Source organism: Sander vitreus, chromosome 14 (genome assembly GCF_031162955.1).
Source record: "Sander vitreus isolate 19-12246 chromosome 14, sanVit1, whole genome shotgun sequence".
Classification (NCBI taxonomy): Eukaryota; Metazoa; Chordata; class Actinopteri; order Perciformes; family Percidae; genus Sander; species Sander vitreus.
Window position 1 is genome coordinate 8155426 of NC_135868.1, and position 21352 is coordinate 8176777.

The 21352-nt window shown below is 41.2% G+C and overlaps 4 protein-coding genes across 6 annotated transcripts in view; all 4 read left to right on the plus strand.

Annotated features, from left to right (window-relative positions):
• The first annotated feature begins 453 nt into the window (after positions 1-453).
• Positions 454-7150, plus strand: usf2 (upstream transcription factor 2, c-fos interacting). Of its 3 annotated transcripts, none has more exons than XM_078267741.1 (11): positions 455-915; positions 1613-1656; positions 1889-2055; positions 2952-3071; positions 3452-3608; positions 3911-3998; positions 4257-4301; positions 4741-4799; positions 4893-4984; positions 5532-5660; positions 6611-7150. In XM_078267741.1, exons 1-11 carry the CDS (start codon positions 878-880, stop codon positions 6698-6700), a joined length of 1029 nt encoding a protein of 342 aa, XP_078123867.1. In that variant the 5' UTR covers positions 455-877; the 3' UTR covers positions 6701-7150. The 3 variants fall into 3 exon arrangements, with proteins under 3 accessions (XP_078123869.1, XP_078123867.1, XP_078123870.1); XM_078267744.1 differs by having other exon boundaries at positions 457-915; positions 1943-2055; XM_078267743.1 differs by lacking the exon at positions 4257-4301 and having other exon boundaries at positions 454-915.
• Positions 7151-7246: 96 nt separating this feature from the next.
• Positions 7247-13101, plus strand: tekt2 (tektin 2 (testicular)). The gene is made up of 10 exons (XM_078267740.1): positions 7247-8399; positions 10024-10183; positions 10333-10458; positions 10703-10908; positions 10988-11131; positions 11244-11358; positions 11625-11732; positions 11887-12030; positions 12166-12245; positions 12546-13101. The coding sequence occupies exons 2-10, from the start codon at positions 10028-10030 to the stop codon at positions 12748-12750; spliced, it is 1284 nt and encodes a 427-aa protein (XP_078123866.1). The 5' UTR covers positions 7247-8399; positions 10024-10027; the 3' UTR covers positions 12751-13101.
• Positions 13102-15320: 2219 nt separating this feature from the next.
• On the plus strand, positions 15321-16893 carry LOC144529209 (free fatty acid receptor 3). Its single transcript, XM_078268213.1, is given in 1 exon segment — positions 15321-16893. A coding segment is annotated over 1 exon segment (1059 nt). The 5' UTR covers positions 15321-15510; the 3' UTR covers positions 16570-16893.
• A 2501-nt stretch (positions 16894-19394) lies between these two features.
• Positions 19395-21352, plus strand: part of LOC144528833 (free fatty acid receptor 3-like) — a 4274-nt gene continuing 2316 nt past the window's right edge. The window contains exons 1-2 of the mRNA XM_078267681.1: positions 19395-19610; positions 21076-21352. The exon at positions 21076-21352 is cut by the window's right edge and continues 2316 nt beyond it. Of these exons, the coding sequence (XP_078123807.1) occupies positions 21117-21352 (236 nt within the window). The 5' untranslated portion in view covers positions 19395-19610; positions 21076-21116. The remainder of the gene's footprint in view (positions 19611-21075) is intronic.

The window sequence follows — 21352 nt, forward strand, 5'->3', positions numbered from 1 at the left end:
CGACATAAAACAGTGAATTATGAGAAGCGTTATGTGCGCTGCGCGTTGGTTTGTGGCATACACGGACAGTTTTTGTCATGTGGTTTGTGGGAAAACCCGTATTGGATCTCTGTGGTCACCTGGGCAAAGAGAGGCTGAAAAAAAGTAGTGCCTTTGAGGAGCTGATTGTCAGCTGTTAGATAATACTGTACAGATTATTAGGATTCCCTGGAAAATATCTATAATTGTGTCCAGAACAAAAGGCATATCATCGCTGGGTATGCACGTTTTAGTGCAGAAATAAACACGACAATCCATTTAACCACCAAAACTATTTGCATTCGAGGAGTCGCGTGAATGCTGGGTTACTATATCTGAATTATTACAAAGCCAGGCCAACACTTGCAGTGAAAAAAACACAAATTGTATCACATATTAAAACGAACAAACTAGTCCACTCCGTATCTTATTGGCCGCATGTCGCCGCAGCTTTGCGCGGATAAACAGCAGCTGTGCGCCGCGGAGCAACAAAACGGAAACCCAAGGACAAAAAGATTTCCAACGAACGATTTAAAAAGGAAATAATCTTCCAGCCGTGCATCCATCAGATAATCTAAAAGGCTTTAACGATCTTAACCACACAACCGGAGCACCACCGCCTCCGTGAAGCTGCATAAACACCCCGGAGTGTTTTTTTTGTTTTTTGTTTTCCGCACAGACGCAGACGACTCCCTCCTGCTCAGCAGCGGCCTCCATTTTAGCTCCTTGCCCGGTCGGTGCCTCACGTGTCCTGGACTGTCTTTCTCACATGACCCGTGTGTTTGTCCCCGTGATCAGCGCTTCCATCTCCGTAAATCAGTGTCGTTGAATAGCAGCGTTTTACACCCGCAAAAACTTCATGGATATGCTGGAGCAGAGTCTGGACAGCTCGGCGAGGTGAGAGGCTGCTGCCCGCTTCCTGCTCAGCCATGGCTCCCTCCACGGCCTAAAAGCTTTTTCTCCTTACAACGCAATGCTCTGTTAATAACCTGTATGGCCCAGATACTTTTAATATGGGTGCATTGTTTCGTTTGGGTTGTATCAGTGTGCAGCTTGCGAGGATGCTGCGTTTCTGCATTTATAAAGTAATTTTCAGCAGAAACTGTGCGTCATTTTGCAAATCTGTAACACCACAATGACTGTTTGTTTTTATTTATCAGACAAGAAAGACGAATGCACTGCAGCAACTTGTGTCTAATTTTCAGGGTAACACTTAATTGCACGGTGCTGTTAACGTTACCCTCCCTGATGCAACTCTTGAAGAATTAAAATGCTTAAATCGAACAGCAGGAGGGCGGTGTTAAGAGTATTCTAGCTATTTGGAAAGTGTGTCTTGTCTTGTGCAGTTAATCAAAGCACTTAGACTTCAGTTTTAACTATCAAATAATTGTAATTTTCCTTCTGGAAGTTGCAGAAAACATGATTCGTGTCACGCCTGAACGCCAGTTCTGTATCACTTTATTTATGTCTAAACATCATGTCCTCGTGTGGCCACCTGGGGGCGCGCTTCATCCACAACTGGTTATGACAGCTTGAGCCACATATCCATTTATGATAAATAATTAACTCACTGTTTTTCTCTTTTTGGTTGTAGTCACGACAAACAGGAAACTGAAGAGGTGGTGCAGTTACAGGAAGGTGGGAGCCTCGTTTCTTCTAATTCTAAACAAATCATCTGCTTATTTTCTAAAAATAAAATATGTGATGCACATTTAGATTTTGGATTCTTTGAGACATATACAAGTCTAAGACTTGATCTTGAACCAGTATTCTTGTAAAAAAAATCCTACTTTGAGCAAAACGTGTACATGTCTTCAGTGCAGTCATACTCTGCAGAAATGCATCCACTCACATTTGTTTTTTTTAATAGGTCTGCCTTGGTGCACAGTCACAGATTTGAAACATGTTGGCCTGTGTGTTGCAGGAGAGACGGTGGGGGCGGAGGAGCAGACTGCAGTGACCATCACCGGCGTCCCGCAGGCTGCGTTCGCGGACAATGTGCAGTACCAGTTCCGCACAGAGAACAGTGGAGGACAGGTGAGCATGGAAAACCTCTCTTCTGCACAAGCAGCATTCGCACCGCTTCAACAGGTTGAAGCTCCACATCCCTGCCATGCCAAGTTACAGATGCTTCGCTATGATTGGACAATTGCTGTTTGGCAGAGGGGTTAAGCTAACGGTTACTTTAAAGTGCTCATATTATGCTCATTTTCAGGTTCATAATTGTATTTAGAGGTTGTACCAGGATAGGTTTACATGGTTTAATTTTCAAAAAACACCATATATTTGTTGTAATGCACATTGCTGCAGCTCCTCTTTTCACCCTGTGTTTGAGCTCTCTGTTTTAGCTACAGAGTGAGACATCTCACTTCTGTTCCATCTTTGTTGAGAGTCGCACATGCACAGTAGCTTGATAAGGACTACTACCCAGTCAGAAGCAGAGTATGAGGGCGTGCCACGCTAGCAGCTAGGCGAGCATTATAACGTGTTACAAAGTGACGCACGTTCGTCACAGAAGTAAAGGCTGGACTACAATAGAGCTGTTTGGAGCAGTTTGTGAACAGGGGTTTCTGTTGGAGATGGTAAGTCCCTTTGGGGTGGACTTTGGGCTTTTTCCCTTTGTACACCTATTACACACAAAAAAGATATGTGACAAAATAAAGGAAAGGGAAAAAGCATAATATGAGCACTTTAAGGGTTGAAGTTCAGTGTGCTGTTAGGGTTGATTGCAAGTCCCTTGGTAAATATGTTAGAAAAACACGGAGGTTGGGGAAAAAAAAAAATAAATTAGTCTTGACAATGTTCACACCAGGCAATTTCCTAGCAACTTATTTGAGGTTGTGGAGTAAAACTTACAGAACTTCCAAAGAACCCCCATTGTGATCACTTCTTTTTTTTTTTTTGTAAACTTTTACTCTGTGCTGTGTCCTCAGGTGACGTACCGCGTAGTTCAGGTGACAGACGATCAATTGGAAGCAACAGCTGATGGGACTGGAGCTGTCAGCGTCGTCTCCGCTGCAGCGTTTGCCGGAGCTTCTCAGGCTGTGGCACAGGTGAGGAAATGTACCGTGAGACTGAAGCAAGTGTAAAGATGTGATTTTTGTAGCATTCATATGGTGTGCACATCCATTGCTAAAATGACAAAGCAACAAAGAAAAGCTCAGTGTTAAACTTCGCAAAAAATGTGTTAACATGTAGTAACTTCAACACATAGAGTAGAGCACTTTTTGGTGAGTCCCTTTATAACAAGAACCACAGCTTTGGTTCTTATTCCATCTTTGTAACTAGAACTATGAAATTATTTGTTTTACCTACACTACCCTTATCATAATTACTGGGGTGGTGGGATGTGAACACTTGCAAAGACATGCACAGCCTTACCATAAATTATATATTAGTTATTTACTGTTTTACCGACTCCACCTTTTGCCAGGCTGTTATCCAGAACCCTTTCAGTAACGGGGGCAGTCCTGGTGGGGAGACTGTGGGAGGAGAGACACGTTTCGCTTATTTCCCTACCGCCACCGTCAGCGATGGAACAGCCGTGTCCGTGCAGGCCACCGCCGACCCAACGATAGCACAGGCAGGAGGTGAGAAAACAGCACCTTGTCTTTCGAAATGTGTGGGACAGGATAGAACGAAATACGTATGCGTCAACAGATTTTGTTAGACGAATCGATAACATTTTTAGAGATAATCAAGGATGGGATTCTGATGATGATTTACAAAACTCATGTTGCATGTGCATCATTAGACTTACATTATTTCCATTTTCCTGCCGTCCTTTGACTCTGATCACATTCCTGATCGGTAAAAAAAATAAAAAAAAATGTTTTTCAGTCATCGCTTGAGGAGAACTTTTATTTTTCGTCATTTGTCTCTTGAAATCCAGGCCAGTTTTACGTGATGATGAGCCCCCCTGAGGTGCTACAGACGGCAGCTCCTCGTACCATCGCACCGCGCACACACACCTACACTGCGTGAGTATAACAAGACACTATTGCATCCCTGAAGTTACCAAATCACCATAACTCTCCCCACGTGTTTGGCCGACATCTTATCCCCTTTTTTCCTGTAACTTCACGGTGGATCGGATGTTCTTCACTTCTTCCTTCTTTTTCTGGAATGATTAGTTTTGTCATTGTGTGTACAAATGAAGATACAAAAATCAATATCCATCAATTAAAACATCCAACATCTGAAAACCACACTCTGTCCTACTTACCTGCCATCCCCAGAGACCTTGGTGAAAGCGAGATGTTGCAGCATGGCAGTTCAGACTGGTGAGATGAACTTTCACATACTGCCCCCATCATGTGTTGTAGAGACAGACGTTTGGTGGCTCACTAATCAATCATTAGCATCCTTGTATTGTGAATAATATGTTGACAGGTTTAGCTAACAGGCAGCTTTAGGCTAGCAGTATCCTGGGACTGAGTGTCATTAGCACAAATAAGGCTATTAGCAAATTATACATCCTAATTCAGTGGCTGAATCCCACAAAACCTTTGACCCTTAAGACCAATTAATGGTGCGTTTGGGCCCTCCTTGTCAACCAGCCAAAAATTATAACGAAAGCCAAAGAATTTGTTCGGATTCATTTGACATTTAAAGATTTTTGTTTTGTTAGCTGGATTATAGTTCAGGTGTTACATATTGGTTAATATTGAAAATTGGACAATTTATATATAATGTAATTGTTTGTTTTTGCTGTCTTTACAGGAAGGTGGACGGTCCACGGGCGCCCAGAGATGAGCGGCGAAGAGCACAGCACAATGAAGGTATGTGGTCACTTGCGTTATGCGTGTCTTATTTTTGTCTTTGTTAGAGATGATTGTTGAAGTCAAAAAAAAGTTGATTTTCTTTCTTTGCAGTGGAAAGAAGAAGAAGAGACAAGATTAACAACTGGATCGTAACACTTTCAAAAATCATCCCTGACTGTAGCATAGACAGCAGAACTGGAGCGGTGAGTGCAGTACAGAAATCAGCCCTCAAAACAATGTTTTCTCAACGCCTGTATATTTTCAAAAGTAAAATAGTGACAGTTAGCTACCTGTCTTTTTGATTAGATTAAATCTGGCTCTAAAGACCAGGTGTTTTGAGGTCAAACTGCTGAAATGTCCACATTTGGCCTGAGGGGTGGGGGTGGTGCGCGTTCACAGAATGTATGCGGCATGCATCATGTGGACGCACCGACAGTGTTGTTGTCATTTCTTAGAATTCCTCATGGGGGCGACAGAAACTACGCACTATAGCTTTAAGTAGTATTTGTATTAGGTATGTGCTGCTTATTCAGTTTATTAATCTGATGTGGCTCCACGTGGAACCCAGAGTTTGGCTTAAGGTCTCTGAAATGGTTTGGTCACTGGAGTAAAGTTGGGTAAAGATTTATGTGAGTGACAATGGGAGGGGAAAAACTGAACAGTAAAAAGGAAGAATTAGCAATAAAGCAAGTGATGAGTCATGTTGAACCCATTTGGTCTGTTAACATCTCAATGGGCTGTTTTTCTCAGAGTAAAGGAGGCATCCTGTCCAAAGCTTGTGACTACATCCGAGAGCTGCGCCAGAGTAACCAGCGACTGCAGGACAGTTACAAAGAGGTGGAGCGAGTGGAGATGGACAACGAGCTGCTTCGACAACAGGTTAACTTCCAATATCAACCTGTCCTTCCTTGCTTTCACGCAGCCTAAATTGAATGTACATGTCTAACCTGTTATTTTGTGCGATAGAAGCAAAACATATAAGATGCAGGGCCTGTGAACACAAGGTTGCCCTTTTTTAATTTGTCACGTTGTACTTTTGAGCTCCGTGTGTTAGTATACGTCACACAAAAATATTTAAATTATTTTATCACAAAAGTAAAACGTGAGTAAAATATGCCATACCTCATTCAAAGCCTCTTTTTTGGATGCTCTTCTACTTGCTGTCAGTCCAGCTGCATAATAAAAAATATTTTTTGTATAGCACTTTTCATACATATGAAATGTAACACAAAGTGCTTTACAGAACCCATACAAAACAATAAGTGGCTTTGTAACTTTGTAATACCAGTATTTACTAAAAATAAAATCAGGGGCTGAGGAAACGCTATCATAAATCTCATCATATTACAGTGAGGCAACACCAGAGGCAGGATAAGGAATGCATAAAAACTCCAACTTGGTATACCAACATACACCAAATACATAAATAGATAAATAAATAAAGCTCAATTAAAATCCAGATTAAAAGGGTAGGTCTTTAGTTCGCTTTTAAAAGTATAATGCCAATAACGATGTCATTATAGCAACTAACTCATATAGGAGTTACCAGTTTTCAGCTTATAGCGACAACATCCAAGTTATAATTACAGTTGGGGTAATAAACATGAATCTTACCCATTGCTACCGTCTATCTCAAATGACATGAACACGGTATAACTCAAAGAATCTTGGGTAATATAGGAAAATACAATGTGCCAGTATCCTGTAATTACCACTTGTGTCCACTGTCACAAGTCACATACACCCTGACGTTGTACCTTCAAAGCCTTCTACCTTGTTTTTGATTTTATTTGTCATTGTGTCTAATCATCTTCCTTTTCTTATTCTAGATTGAGGAACTGAAGAATGATAATGCACTGCTTCGAGCACAGCTACAGCAGCACGGCGTAGAAGTCAATGGAGATGCAACACCACAGTGATTGTGGACTGGACACATGAACCATCACAAACACAATGTCGCATCCTCCCACCCACCTGAACAATATCATGAAAGGAATAACAATGAGAGACAATTTCCATCCGAAACTGGACCACACAAACGCACACAAGGCTCGAGAAAAACACTGAAGGACTGCAAGGGCCTCCTCCACCTCCAGCTGTTTAAGGCTGAGCGCTCTAAAATCCGTTAACTGTGTAGCTAACTGAACTCTCACCTATGCTTCAAGGAATACGACCTCAGCACAGCACCACCAAGCTTGCACCAAACTTTCGTTTTACTTTAAATTATGAACCTGCCACAGAAAATTTACTTTTAATGACTTCACCTTTTTTAATCGTACCACAAACTTCTCCTCCTACTTCTTCCTTTTTTTGTTGTTGACATTTGCTGTGTTTGAAACTACTAAACGTGACATGAATGATTGCTCCCATTTACTTTTAATTTATTAGTGTTTAAGGAATGTGTACACAGAAAGAAAAGCTGATTCTCGAATTTACTTTCCCCAGCAAAAAACGCATAATGGGCAAATCGGATATTTTGATCATGCTCATCACTGTTACTAAGGATAGTTTTACTGTCTGTGGATGATGTGTGTGTGTGTGTGTGTGTATATAGTTTATCTGTGTACAATTTGAGGTAACTTTTTCAATGTCTGCCTCTTTACACTGACACTCCAAGCACCAGGCAGAGCTCACACATTTTGTAAACATAATCCACTGTCGGTAAAAAACAAAACAACTCATACTTCTCTGAAAGTCAAAGTAAAAGCAGCTTGATAGCACAGGCATGACGGTTTTATTTTTTTGTGCAAGGCCTTAATAGAAGCCTGTTGGGAGAGGTGTTAACATAGCTCAGGTAATGGGGATAGTGCACTGGCGAAGTGGTTCCCAGACTCAATGAAGTCTTTACATATAGAGTTTAGATCTCTCGTGTCCCCATTAGGTGCAATGTACAGATAAATGAGAATAGGGGGATCATTTTTAACGGGCATTAAAATATGGTTGGTTTGTATCTGCTAATAGGTCACTGGTGTAATGCACTGAAATAGAGGTTCAGGCATGAGAGGATTGGTTAGAGACCAGCCTCTGTTTGGTCCAGTAGTCCAGCTGCATTTTAGTGGACACTTGAGTTGGCTATTTCTGCAATCTTCCCTAATTCTTTAAAACTTTGGGAATCTTTGCTGCTGACGGAAGACCATAAAACAATCATGGTCAGGAATGTGCCGAGTAGTTTGGAAGCAAGCGATGATAGTAACTAACCAGCTTTTGTCTACACTGAAAGTCACCACAGCATGGAAATATAACCACTGGCATGAGTAATAATGATACTACAATAAAACAAAAGTGTTTATACCCGAGTGTTGTTTATCGCAGATGTTGCCTACATTTTGTGTGGTTGTATGAAGTGTTGTTTGCCGGTTTTTAAAACGTAGCATACTGTGACACTCAAGCTAACTGGAATAATAAGAGATTGGGGTAACGTCACCTTCTTTACGTTCCTTGTTGGCTGATGGCGTCATAGATGGACGTTATGAACGTTGCCACAGTACTTTAATTATTTAGGTATTTTATTCGAACGTTGTGTAGGCTCGTTGCCTGGATACGGCTCGAGTTGTTGCCATAGGAACCTGGGCCAGAAGAAGCAGCACGCACCGACTATCTGAACATTCTAGAATTCGGGTGAGTAAAATTCAATGTTAAGAAACTTTGAAATTAGATTTTAAACTCGTCGTCACGGTGTTTGAGATTCAGCGTTGTAAACCGCTATGAGAAGCTTCATGTTTTGGGAGTAACCGTACACTTTATGGTTTTGTCACCTCGGCAAGGTGAAAGTACAATGGAGATCAAATGAGCCGTTTGTGGGAACAGTGTTATGAGATGGTTTAAGTAATTTGCTCGTCACTATTGCTTCAAAGAGATTCCCCTCATGTCATTCCCACACAAGTTGTTACTAGTGTCCTACTAGCAAACGCTGCATTCAAACTTTAACTTCGTTACATATACATGAACTGTGCATATATGATATGGTAACAACACCACACCCCTCTGAGTCAATTTCTTTTTTATAATTTTTATTTATATATTTATTGTTATTTAATATTCTAAGTTATACTGAAGGCCCTAATGGTAATAATGCATTAAATATTATATAACAATACACTTTTGGGAAGCAATACATACATTATTAGTCAGTTAGTAGAGTTAGTCATATGTTATGTAAAAAGTACTTATAGTGCACTACATAATATATTTCCCTTGGGAGAACTGTAGTAAAGTGCAAGTAAAAATCTCACAAAATAGAAATAATTAAAGAATAGTGCTTAACTAAATGCAACTTAATTTCCCTAACTGCACTTTGTACATCACCCTCCTACATCAACTTTGGTTGTTTTCTGGGCTACTTCTCTTTCCTCTTTGAGGAAGTAGCTTTATGATGTAGGTAGTCTCGCATTGCCAGTCCTATCTCCACAGTGCTTTGGAGTAAGGTCTGGCTATACCACACATACATTCTGGCATAGGAGAAAAAAAACACTCTGGGTTGTTTACATTTCTTTAAAACCAATCACAATAGTCTTGGGCAGTGCTAAGCTCCGGACGCAGCAACGGTGGCTCTGCAAAATAATCTTGAAGGAACTTGTTTTTGCACCATGCAAAAGAAAACACCACATTAAATATTAAATGAAGTTAACTGGTCACACAGAGAACAGTAACGTGAGTTATTTAAATTAGCTGAATACATGGTTAAACTTAACTTGATCTTACCAGTGTATTGCTGCGTAGAAAGAGTCCACCAATTGGTCTCAAAACGTCCCAGTTACATAGTAAATGCCGTAAACATATTATTTGTAAATCTTTACAATCATTCCCTTAAAGAACCAGGCAGGCCTGCCTTATTGCATGATCCAAAATTTCTACAAAACTTGCCATTTTCAGCATGTAGCTTGCTAACTCGAAGTTTGTTGCTGTTTCCCGAAGCGAACCGATTTTACACGCCGGACGTCAGGCAATTATCCTGGAAATGTACTTCCGTTGATCCACACTATGATTTAGGAAACCCAGTTGTAATGCTATTTGAAAACAGATCTGTATTCAATGTATACTGACTACTAATGCAAAATCTGCTGCATCATCTCTCACTGTCCATTTGTGCTGCATGTAGTAGTTCTGTTGGACTTGTACCATGTTTGTCTGCGTTTACTGTGAAACTCAACTGGGTATCAATGTGTTTCCCAAAACAAATCCTGCACATTTGACTGTACTCGACAAATACAGTGATCTGGTTATTTGCATGTTACTGCAACAGTAGGATGTCTGCACTTCCTGCAAAGCCTGGCCTGCGCCACATTGTGTCAGAGTGGATCAGCAACAACCACCAGCTGTCTGCCACAGCACAACATGAGCGATATGTTTCTAATGGGATCCGGCAGGAAGGGAGGTCACTACGCAACGAGACCAACTGTAAGGTGGGTTCATGTTGCTGAGAAAGCTAAACAGTCAGTGTCACTCTAGATAAGGTATATTCCATAACTCCATGCATTGTCCACACATTACTTTATATATCCAAATTGTATTAACCTCCCCTCAGTCATTTTCTTGCACCTTTTCTCTGTAGACAACCTGGGATGAAAGCAATACCTCTCGCAGGTTGAGTGACCGGGTGTGGGATGTTGCACGGTGGAAAGAGGCGTTAGAAACCTGTGCACAGAGAGCTGACGAAGAGATGGAGGCTCTGACCCTGGTGATTTGTCCAAAAACTTCTGAAACAACTGAGAGTTTGTCTCATTTTATAATCATAATAGTGCAAAGATGACAGCCTTTTTAAACTGTTGGACCCATTATATATTTTTGTTTCCCTTATAGGAAGTATTAATACTCTTGGAATCCTTCAATTTAAAATGTAAAGAGAAAGTGGGGAAAGTGAAACTGTTCCTTTAATAAATAACAATCATATTCATACTCAGCCATGATGTGTGTTGGGACAGTCTAAAGAGCAAACCGAGCAGGCCCTGGCTGCGACTGCTGTTCCCCTGGAGGTTGGCAGTGAATGCTTGACGCTTAGGGACGGACGGCGAGGGTACGAGCTTGCCACTGACCCCGTAGACGAACAGCTGAATAAAGAAGTGGAGCTTATTGAAAGAGTGCAGCAAGTTCAGCAGCAGCACATAGACAAGGCCTTTGAGCAACTGTGGTAAGAGATGCTATGGTGCAATTCAAAAAGTGCAGAGGGGCAATTTTCTTCTCTGATCACAGTTTGTTTTTGTTCCCAGTGTTTTGCAGGAGGCTCGGCACCGGCTGACTGCTGACCTCCAGAACAAGATGGACGCCCTGGACATTGATATGTCCTGCCTGTCACTTACTATAGAGTCACCTCAGATCTCCCTGAAGACCAACCCAACTCGCATACCATCGGGGTAATCTTGGCGATGAGGGTGCATGATGGGATGATGCTTTCTTTTTCCAACTTTCCTGGTTAACTCAAGCCTCATTAGCTAAAATGCTGAAATGTCATTGTCATTGTTGTAGTTCCTCCACCCCTGAGGAGTGGGTCCAGTTCAGCCAGTATAATGTGGCTCGTGCCCAGGAGGCCATGCAGGTGTCACAGCAAATGAGGGAGGACATGAGTCTCACCAGAGCCCAGGTGTGTATAATGTAATTATACCTGACAATATTTGTGTGCAAAGTGCAAATACTACCTGGCAAAATAATTGTTTGCAACATCATTCAGCTCAGGACTAAATGAAACACAGACAGTGATGCAGCCAATGTTAAACAATGAATATATGTTTCCCTTATGGGTGTTCTTAACTATCTGGGGATATCGTGCACTGTTTCTGCTTTAATTTCTTCTATTGTGTCAAACGTGGCACATTTGCAATTAATTCGTTCTCTGTCCTGTTGTTTTAGCTGCAGAATGAGTTGGACATTCAGCGCCGTGCCACAGACTTTGCTCTTCGTAAGCGCAATCACCAGGAAGAGCAGGCTCGTGATGAGCTGGAGTGGCAAATAAGAAACGTGAGTTATTATAATAGTTTTATAATAGCAGGACTGGGGATTTGAGATTAAGCATGCAGGGGCTGCAGCAGTTTTACTCCAGCCATGTTCCTCGTAGGTAAGAGATTATTGTTTATAGTGAAGTGTTTCTGACTGTCTGTACATCTGCCTGTAGACTGAAGATGAAATGGCAGAAATGGAGAGTGACATCCACGGATTGGATGCAGATCTGCAGGCAAAGACGGCCTCCCTGAAATTGGCTCACACTCGACTGGAAAACAGAACCAACAGACCTGGCATGGACCTCTGCAGAGATGAGGTTTAAATAAAGCACAGTGCAGTTGATCAAATATAGAGTAGTAGGAGTAGCAGTGAAAGTAACAGTAGTGTTTAGGTCAGGTAAGGTTGTTAGGGTTAATGTTCCTTTAATATTTTCCTTCCTGTTTGTTTGCAGGTGCAGCACGGCCTCGTTAATGAAGTCCAACAGCTGGAGGCCACAATCACGGCTCTGAAACAGAAGCTTTCTGAAGCTCAGTGAGTCAGAGTTTTCTTTTCTATGATCACCAATTGGAGCTTTTAGGCTATTCACATTTTTATTTACCGGTTCATCAGCAAAAACCTTTCAAGCAAGGTTGCACATACAGGGAAGTCAAACACATTCAACATCAAAAAACACACACACACACACACACACACACACACACACACACACACACACACACACACACACACAAAAAGAACTTTTAAACAGAAATTAAAAGTAATAAATAATAGTTGTGTCCTAGTCGGAGGGTTTTCACCCGTGTTTGTCTCTCCCATCGCATGCTCCCTCAGGCACTCTCTGCAGAAGATGAAGCTGCATCACTCCCGCATGCTGCAGGATCTTTCCAGAAAACAGGAAGCCCTGTCTCTGGAACAACGAATCATGAACACCCGCACCCGCCTCACATCACCATCCTGCAGTGAGAAAACCCCGGTGCTGCTGGTTCCACTAACAAACTCCAGTGGCAGGAGAAACCTGCAGCTGCTGGCTCAGTAAGATGATGGTATCCAATTTTTGAAGGGAAGGGACATAACTCAACAAATACATTAAGCCGATTCGTCATCTTTAGCATAAACTTCATGCTTTTAGCCCTGTAGCCAATGATTCGTCCACACTTGAGATACATTCAATTCTCTTAGTCCCATTACTGCTCAAGAACAAAACTGAATTTATTTTAACAAGAACTGTAATCCTCTCCTGACCTGTCGAGACCTTTATGTGGTTAGTTTGCTTTGAGTTGTGTTAAACGATCAAGTATATGTACTTTATCTGGTCTAAGTTTAACCAAAAAACTGTGGATTATATGCTTGTTTCCTCCCGTCTTAATAAAACTTAAAAAGTCATGAAGATATTTTTGGCATCTGAATGTATTTATGCATTTGAGGTTGTCTTTGTTTTTGTGAGTTCGTACAATAATTCATGTTCATGACTGGTAAGGTCATTACTTTTATTGACCATTACATCTAATGGCTTTGTTTTGTCTTTTCATATTGTTTGATCAACTGATGCTGTTTGGAGCATGAAGACAGTGATAATGACCCATATAGTATGAGCGGTTTACATAAAAAAAAAAGAAAAAGGAAAACGGGCACTAAACATGGTCCCTCAGACAATAAACAATAAAAACCCTCACCTAACTAAGCTGTTATGTCTTCAAACAGATGTGTTTGTGTCAGTTGCTGCGTTTTTACGAGGATATAGAGAGAGAAAGATCCGTTTTTAGGAAACGTTTGGTCTGTGGCGAGGGAGATCTACTGCAGTAAATCACAGGATAATACAGTTTGTGTACAGCTTGCCTGTAGACTAATGTTTGCATGCTGACTTGATCTGTTGTTCAAAAAAGATTCTCAGTTATGCCAGCAATTGACTACAATCAATTAAAAGTGTACTAATTAAACACTGTCAATGTACCCTATAATTAGTACCATATTACAAAGTTGGATGTAAAAAGTATAGGCCACTATCAAAATAGTACATTTTTAGGTCTTGTCATTTTGGACTAGTTGAAGCATTAAAGCAGCTATAATCACTATTTGTAATATAGCAATTTGCCAAATGACAATGGGACAATGTGAAAGAGGTTGGCATGAACCTACAGATAATAGCCTGAATCCACAGCTCCTCTCTCGGCTGTACAGGGCTTTATGGTGAGATTCAGCTCATTGTGTAGCTGTCCGGCTCGCAACTTTACTGTTTGGTTCATTCTCACTGCTCTTACAGTGTCTTTTCTGCTGCAGCAGGCAGCTGTTTTCAACTAAATAGAAAACCGACTGTACACTACCTGCTTAGCACCAAACAGCAGACAGGCACAGTTAGAGACTAGCTGGTGAATATAGTGGCTCATTTAGTAGATACAGAGCCAGATATTTCCTTTAGGAGTTGGTGGAGACCAACAACAGAGCTAAAAGAGAAACACAACTCCAAATGAATGAAAATGTTTCTCTCTTACTGATGGATGTGTAAAGCATGCCATGACAACTCAAACAATATGTCAATGTTGTGTAAACAACTTGTTTCCGCTGCCACCGAGTGGCCAAAAATCTGTTATTGCAGATTTAGGTGTTTGGTTCTAGCTTACTACTATATTAAGAATTAGGTGAGATAAGAACATCAGAGCACACTGTGAGATTTATGTCTTTTTGCAATATGAGCACAATTAATCATCGAGACAGTCATATCAATGTCCTTCAAAGCCCTAGCTTCTGTGATTTACAACTTAGCTGTGACAAATTAAATGGCCCTCATGTTGGAAATACCTACTGCAACCTCCTGAAAAACAAAACTGAGAATAAATGTGAGAGGTGAATGCTAATCACACTCACTAATGAATAAGGTAAATATGTAGTAATTACATTGCAAGATATCAGAAGAGTAACTATACACACACACACACATTTGTTTTGAGCTGTGGATCAATAGACTAATCAAACAGATAGCATTCATGTTTTGAACTGCTGCAGGTCTTTTCTTGGAAAAACGCTTCTTGGTATCTGTCATCCTGCTCTAAAGAAAAAAAATGCCTCTGCAACAAGCCACAGTGACTTTCAGCTCCATTACTCCTCTTACATTCACTCTCACACGCTAAAGAACTCAACTGCTACCATAAAACTGTGAGAAGCGTCGTCATGCCACAAACAAGTCACCGTTTCCCAAAGCCCAACCCATCCTATCCTCGCATAGACCATCAACTTCAGCACATTTATGACTTTACTGCCCGGCCCTCCAGTTCATTTAGACAACCTTGGCTTTAAGGGAATGGCCATGTGCTTCCTGACACTCTGAATTATTCTGAATCATTTCACTTAAGAGCCCAGATGCTACCTGTCTGTTGCTCTCCACCAAGAGGGCAATTAAGGCAACCTGGTGCCTGCTAAATGCCCCCTGCTTCTGCATGAGTGGATGCATCTCCTTATCTGCATCTCTGTCATCATGTCGTGTGCACCTCGCCCCCTTCATGCCCACATGCATCAGCACCTTTGTGGCCACCGCCTCCTTTTTTTTTTCCTTCCTCATTGAAGGTTTGAAGGTTTTGAAGGTTTCAGAGCTGAGTTTGAGAAACCTGGCACTACAGCAGCTCCGATACCAGCTTGGAAACGAACATTGCTGCCACGAATGGAGAATCTGTCTTTTAAAAGATGTGGTTAATAGAGAGGACACAAGGACAACCGGGCACCTAACTATTCGTCTAAGAATCCGTTTGTTTGCTTGTTTTAGTCGAGACTTTCCTGTCAGCTTGTTTGAAGATTTATCCTTGTCATGGTGAATTGGAGGCAGTGCATCCTCTCAGCAGTGTCCATGTCCTAAACTGAAGACATGCAGTTGGATACCAAGGATTACATCGCCCTCTCTGTCTACACCTTCACCTTCCTGCTGGGCCTCCCCGCCAACCTGCTTGTCCTGTTTGTGTATGTGCGCAAGGCCCGAAAGCGTGGCACCACACCCAACGTGGTCTATGCCCTCAACCTGTGCCTGGCCAACCTGGTGCTCGTGGCCTGGCTGCCCGTCAAGGCTCTGGAGACGTTGCTTCAGGACTGGAGGCTGCCAGCATTCATCTGCCCCGTCTACAGCTTTTTCCTCTTCTCCTCGCTGTACGGCAGCTGCCTGTTCATCACTGCCGTGACAGTGGGGCGCTACCTAAGTATCGCATTCCCAATTATCTACAAGATATACCGACGGGCTCGAATCTCTTGCTTCATCAGCGTTGCCTTGTGGGCCGTGGTGCTCCTTCACCTCAGCTTTGCCCTGGTGGCTGAAGGAGGGGGTAACTTTGTCTTTATTAAGGGTGACGCCTTAGCCTGCTATGACCAATTCAACACCTCTCAGCTGGCTGTTCTGCTGCCTCTACGCCTGGAAATGGCCATCACCTTGTTTCTTCTGCCTCTTATTGTGACATCCTTCTGCACCCTGCGTTGCGTCACCCTGGTGTGGCGCTCAAATTTGCGTCCTATGGGGAAGAAAAGAGTCCTGACTGTCGCTCTCTCCACTCTGGCTGTGTTTGTGGTGTGCTATGCACCCTACAACGCCTCGCACATTGTGGGGTTTGTGTTGAAGAAAAACGTTGATTGGAGGACATGCGCCATGCTGACGAGCTCCTGTAATGTTTTCCTGGAGCCTGTGGTCATGATGATGCTGTCGCCAGCAGTGTCAAGGGGGATCATGGGAAGAATCTGTGGACAGCAAAGCCAATTCAGCCATGTTGAGGGGTGTCGGCATCAGTGTAACAGCACTAACGGTCTTGCAACTGTCAGGGCACCACATACACTATCCGGAAGGAGCCAGGCCGGGGCTGAGGTGACGAAAGAGAGTCAGGAGTGAGGTCACAGCGGGTGGAGAGACTTCAGAGATTTGGATGAAATAATCCTGACAAATCCAAAAGGAGAAATGGGATAAAAACATTCATGGAAAGTCTGATAGAAGCCGGTCATCCTTTGTGCCTTCCAACAGCTCCAGAAAATGTACCATCGCCACTGGTATCTGGATCAGATCCAGTTTATCACCTCCCAACATATGGACCAGCACATGATCCAGATAATGTTTCTGTGTCTGTCTGTGTACATCACACTGTCATCAGGTTACAATTTGTTTTTTCTTTAAATGAAATGTTTCTAAAGAAAAAGTTGTATTTGGAGTATTGATGTATCCCATGTCATGTCAGTGTTTTTGCTGATGATAGAAAGTGACTCATTACGTAGTTTTTCCTGTGTTTCACACAATGGGAATAGCTGAACATGTTGCCAACCTGTCATTAAAAATGAACTATTACGTGGCTGGGTTGGCTCAGTGGGTAAAGCAGGCGCACATATACTGAGAGGCTTAGGTCCAGGTTTCAAATTCGACCTGTGACAATTTCCTGCATGTCTCTCCCCCCATCTCTCTCTCTCTCTCTCTCTCTCTCTCTCTCACCTAGCTGTCCTGTCAAAAATAAAGGCAGAAAAGCCCAAAAAATAATCTATTAGCAGTGCTGGAAATCAATGTTTCTGACCAAGGAATTTTTGGGAAAAAAAAAAAAAAAAATTCAACAAATCTTAGTTTTAAACCAGTCTGGAAAACAATGCTGCACTTTACCTCAGATGATTAGTTTGGTGACAAATGGCTCCATCTGGTGTCTGTCAGTTACTGCTCCAAGCTGTAACCGGGGAATCTCTTCAAAATATGCTATGTTCTCTTTTGCAATGGGTTTTTAAATGTTTCGTCCCCCAAAAAAGACAAGCTGTCCTGCAAGCAGACCTTCCCCACAGCAGTAGTTACACCTGTACCTTTCCTGCTGTGAACATAGACTGTTAATATTACAGTCAATGGCTGTGACGAGTCAAATCATAAAGGCATAAAGGTTTGTCACCAATTTGATGTTTGAAATTAGTTATCCATTTTTATAAATATGAAATTTAAGAAATGGTTTTTGAACATGTTAATTAGCTTTTCTGTCTTTTCACTTGTAAAATGTTTAAACATGTCCTTCAAAATAAAGTATGACATTTACAAATGTATTGTGTAAGTTGTCTGTTGTCTTTATAGAATGAAGAAAAAATGTGAAAATACTTTAAATGAATATTACTAACGTCCTGTTTGCTGCAACACACACTACAATCAGCTGGAGGATGAAGGCAATGGCACCAAAATAAAAGAGTCAGTTTTGGAAAACCAGAACAGTGTGGAAAGTTTTAGTAAATGATACTGATTAATGAAATGAGTGTCTTGTTTTGATAAATAAAGAAAATAAAAAATTCTCGGCAAAATATCATCTAATTTATGTTTAAATCAGTTTCTGATTATTAGTTTCTGTTATCATAGAATGGACATCCAATATCAAATCAAGTTTTATAAGCCAAATGAATATAAAGTTACAAAGGTTTTGCACAACATTTAAAAATCATCAATGAAATCACAGAAAATGAACATCTGGCTCTGTTGCTTTTAATGAAGCAGAATTTGTTAACAAAGATGAACTGAATCTAGGTGTGTATACCGTCCTACTTTATATACAGACTTGCAAATGAAAATATATAAAATACTGTGTCTTGCACAGAAACCACTTGATAAACATGTCTGGTCTTAATGCATCTTTCATGTTAAACATCAGGTCAGCCGGGGATCATTTGACACCATCCAGTAGAACTAATTACAGGTTTGTTGTTGAGAATGTTGCTGTGCAGACGGTTTAAAAAGGGGGCAGGTGAGAGCTGTTGCGATACAAACTGACGACCACAGTGGAGCTGAGTAGTGACTACCAAGGCTACAGACTGAACCCATCTGTTCCCTCTGGCAGAACTGGAGAACATGTCACTGGTAGTAACAGGTAAGTCAGACTTATTTTACTGGAATAAATGGGGCGGGAGCTTGTGTTCCGTTAGCCCCACCACAGCATCCACCTGCAGGCTCCGGCCAGGGGGATTATACTTTATCATCACACCCCAATATCTCATGTAAACCCGTACTGCGGGGAGTGATGAGGTCGGAGTCTGGCCGCCAAACACAATGTTCTGCTGTTATAATGAACATTTCAAACGTGAGTTGTCTGACTGAACTAATGATGTAGCTGCTGGCGATGATTTGACGTTAATCTGAAACTACTTTGGTGTATAATGTAAAATAAATGTTCATGTTTGGCTCTTAAAGTGCCAAAACTTGCAAGAGGGATACATTTGACTCATTTAAGCATATTTTATACAGGGTTTGGTTTGATTTGTAAACATGAAATAGTATTTAGCTTCCTTGATTATTTGAAATGTATATTTAATTGTAGTTTGTATTGTATTGTTGTTCCTTTATTTCACTTTCAATGTAAAACCCCTATTGATGAAATACTTTTTTATTTCCTAAATAATGTGCTTTTGTTGGGTTTATATACAGATAAAATCTCATAAGAGACAAAGGCTCTAGGACTTAATTTCAAACTCATCTGTAAATAAAATTATCAAAGGAAAGTGTAGCTTGTCCTTTGTATCAAGAATTGTGAATACAAAATAGAAATTGCAATTTTTTTAATGGGGACCAGTAGGGTGAACATGTACATCTGAGTTCTCTGCCCTCTGGTGGCCTGTATACACTCTCCCTCATGCAACATCTGCCCTTCTATTTGTCCCCGTCAAAGCCTTTCACACAAAAAAAAGTTATGACAACACCCACATCACACCAAGCGTTTAAGCGGTTGCTGAGAGATGATGTTTGGAGAGCAAAGATTGTGTCCAGGAGCTTATTAAATTTCCCCCTATTGAAGGCGAGATAGCAGATATATTCAGTAGGACGTGCATATTAAGAGCAGCCTTGCGATGTGATCAAACAGTCTGCTTCCAGGAGGCAAGGCATGCTGTCAGAGTCACAGTGATGGAGAGCCTGGTTTTTCAAGCTTTACAGAGGTAAGTTCATCACACTTCTTATAAGTAACTTATGAAGGCTGTACATCTATATTTATGAATGGGCACTTTAGTTTATTTTAGTCAATCCCACAAAATAGTCCACAACATATTTACAATTTACCGGTACTCCTATTTGAGTAGCATACCGTATGCTTAACGCTATAGCGCCCAGTTGTTTAAGGAAATTTAGCCTTTTTTAAAGAAATGCATATAAAGTATTTGTCACCATTTTTTTTTTTTTATGTACTTCTTCAGTGTGAAGCAGTCAGAGTGCCACAGACAGGGTAGAGAAGTTGGGAAGTATTGACAGACTAAGACATTGTTGTTTTGGTCTTTTCATGGGATTTGTTGACAATAAGAAAAAACATATATATATAGAATAACATATCCTTTAACCCCATAACCAACTGAAGGCTGATTCGTGTTCATTTCTGTACTGTCAATGTTGTCAATTTGCATCTATCAATTTAAATCCCTGAATTTAATTTGAAAGAGTGTGTGGCGTTTTTAAGAAGATGATTATTTCAACCAGTTTGGTTTGTCAGCTATTTGAAGCAGAAGTCCTACATCTTTACTTGCAATAGTTGCAATGTAGTAAATTAGTAGGCTAGTAATTTTAGCAACACCTTTTGTCTTTACTATTTCATTTTGTTTTCTACAAAAGAAAAGAAGAAAGGACTCATTGCCTTTAAGGAGGACTTGAATCTGACCTGATGTAGGTTTTCCTGAATAATCTCTTTTGAAAATCTTCAGATGAATGTAACTGCGAGGCTTGTATGCTGTACACGCAGGGTTTCCTTCAGGAAATTATTCTAGAGGTGGTAAGCATGCTAACATGCTCACAATGACAATGCTAACATGTTTAACGGGTATAATGTTTGCCAGGTTTACTATCTTAATTAAGTGTGTTACGATTCTAACATTTCATCATTAGCATTAAGTACAGCAAAGGCTGATGGGAATGTCGTTTGTTTTGCAGTTATTTGGTTAAAAACCAAAGCAAAGGACAATAATACAAAAATATAAGTTTTACATGATTACAATTCATCCTCCGGGAACCATGACTGTCTGTACAAAATGAAATAGCAATCCGTCTGATAGTTGTTGAGACATCTTACTCCAAACCACAAATTAACCTTGTTGTGGCACCACAGGAAAAGTCAGCGGATAAGCAAATCCAATTGGATTCATCCTCCTTTGAATGTCATGAATGTCTGATACAAAAAATGAATGCCCATCCATTCATCAGTTGTTGAGATATTTCAGTGTTGACCAAAGTGTCGTCACCATCCAAAGAGACAATACCAGACCAAACTTTCCTCTTGAAAATTTGATTAGGCTAGACCATTATTCTCAATCAGACATTCAAAAGAGGGAATGTGTCTCTAAAATGTTAACTATTCAGCAAAAGCAGGCTTGAATGCTTTGCTTTTATGAATCATGATTCGTGTTTTCTTGCGTCCAGTGTCTGAGAGAGTCTGAGAATCCCTGGTGTGAGCAGTCGCCATGGTGTACAGTTGGCTGTTGCTTTCCGTCTACATCTTCACCTTCCTGATGGGGGTCCCCACCAACATCCTGGCATTCTGCACCTTGTGCCGCAAGGTGCGTCGCAAGGCAGTCCCGATAGACATCCTCCTCCTCAACCTCACCATCTCCGACCTCATCTTCCTGGCTATCCTGCCGCTTAAGATGAAGGAGGCCTTCGACAACAAGGTGTGGATGATGCCCTACGCCCTGTGTCC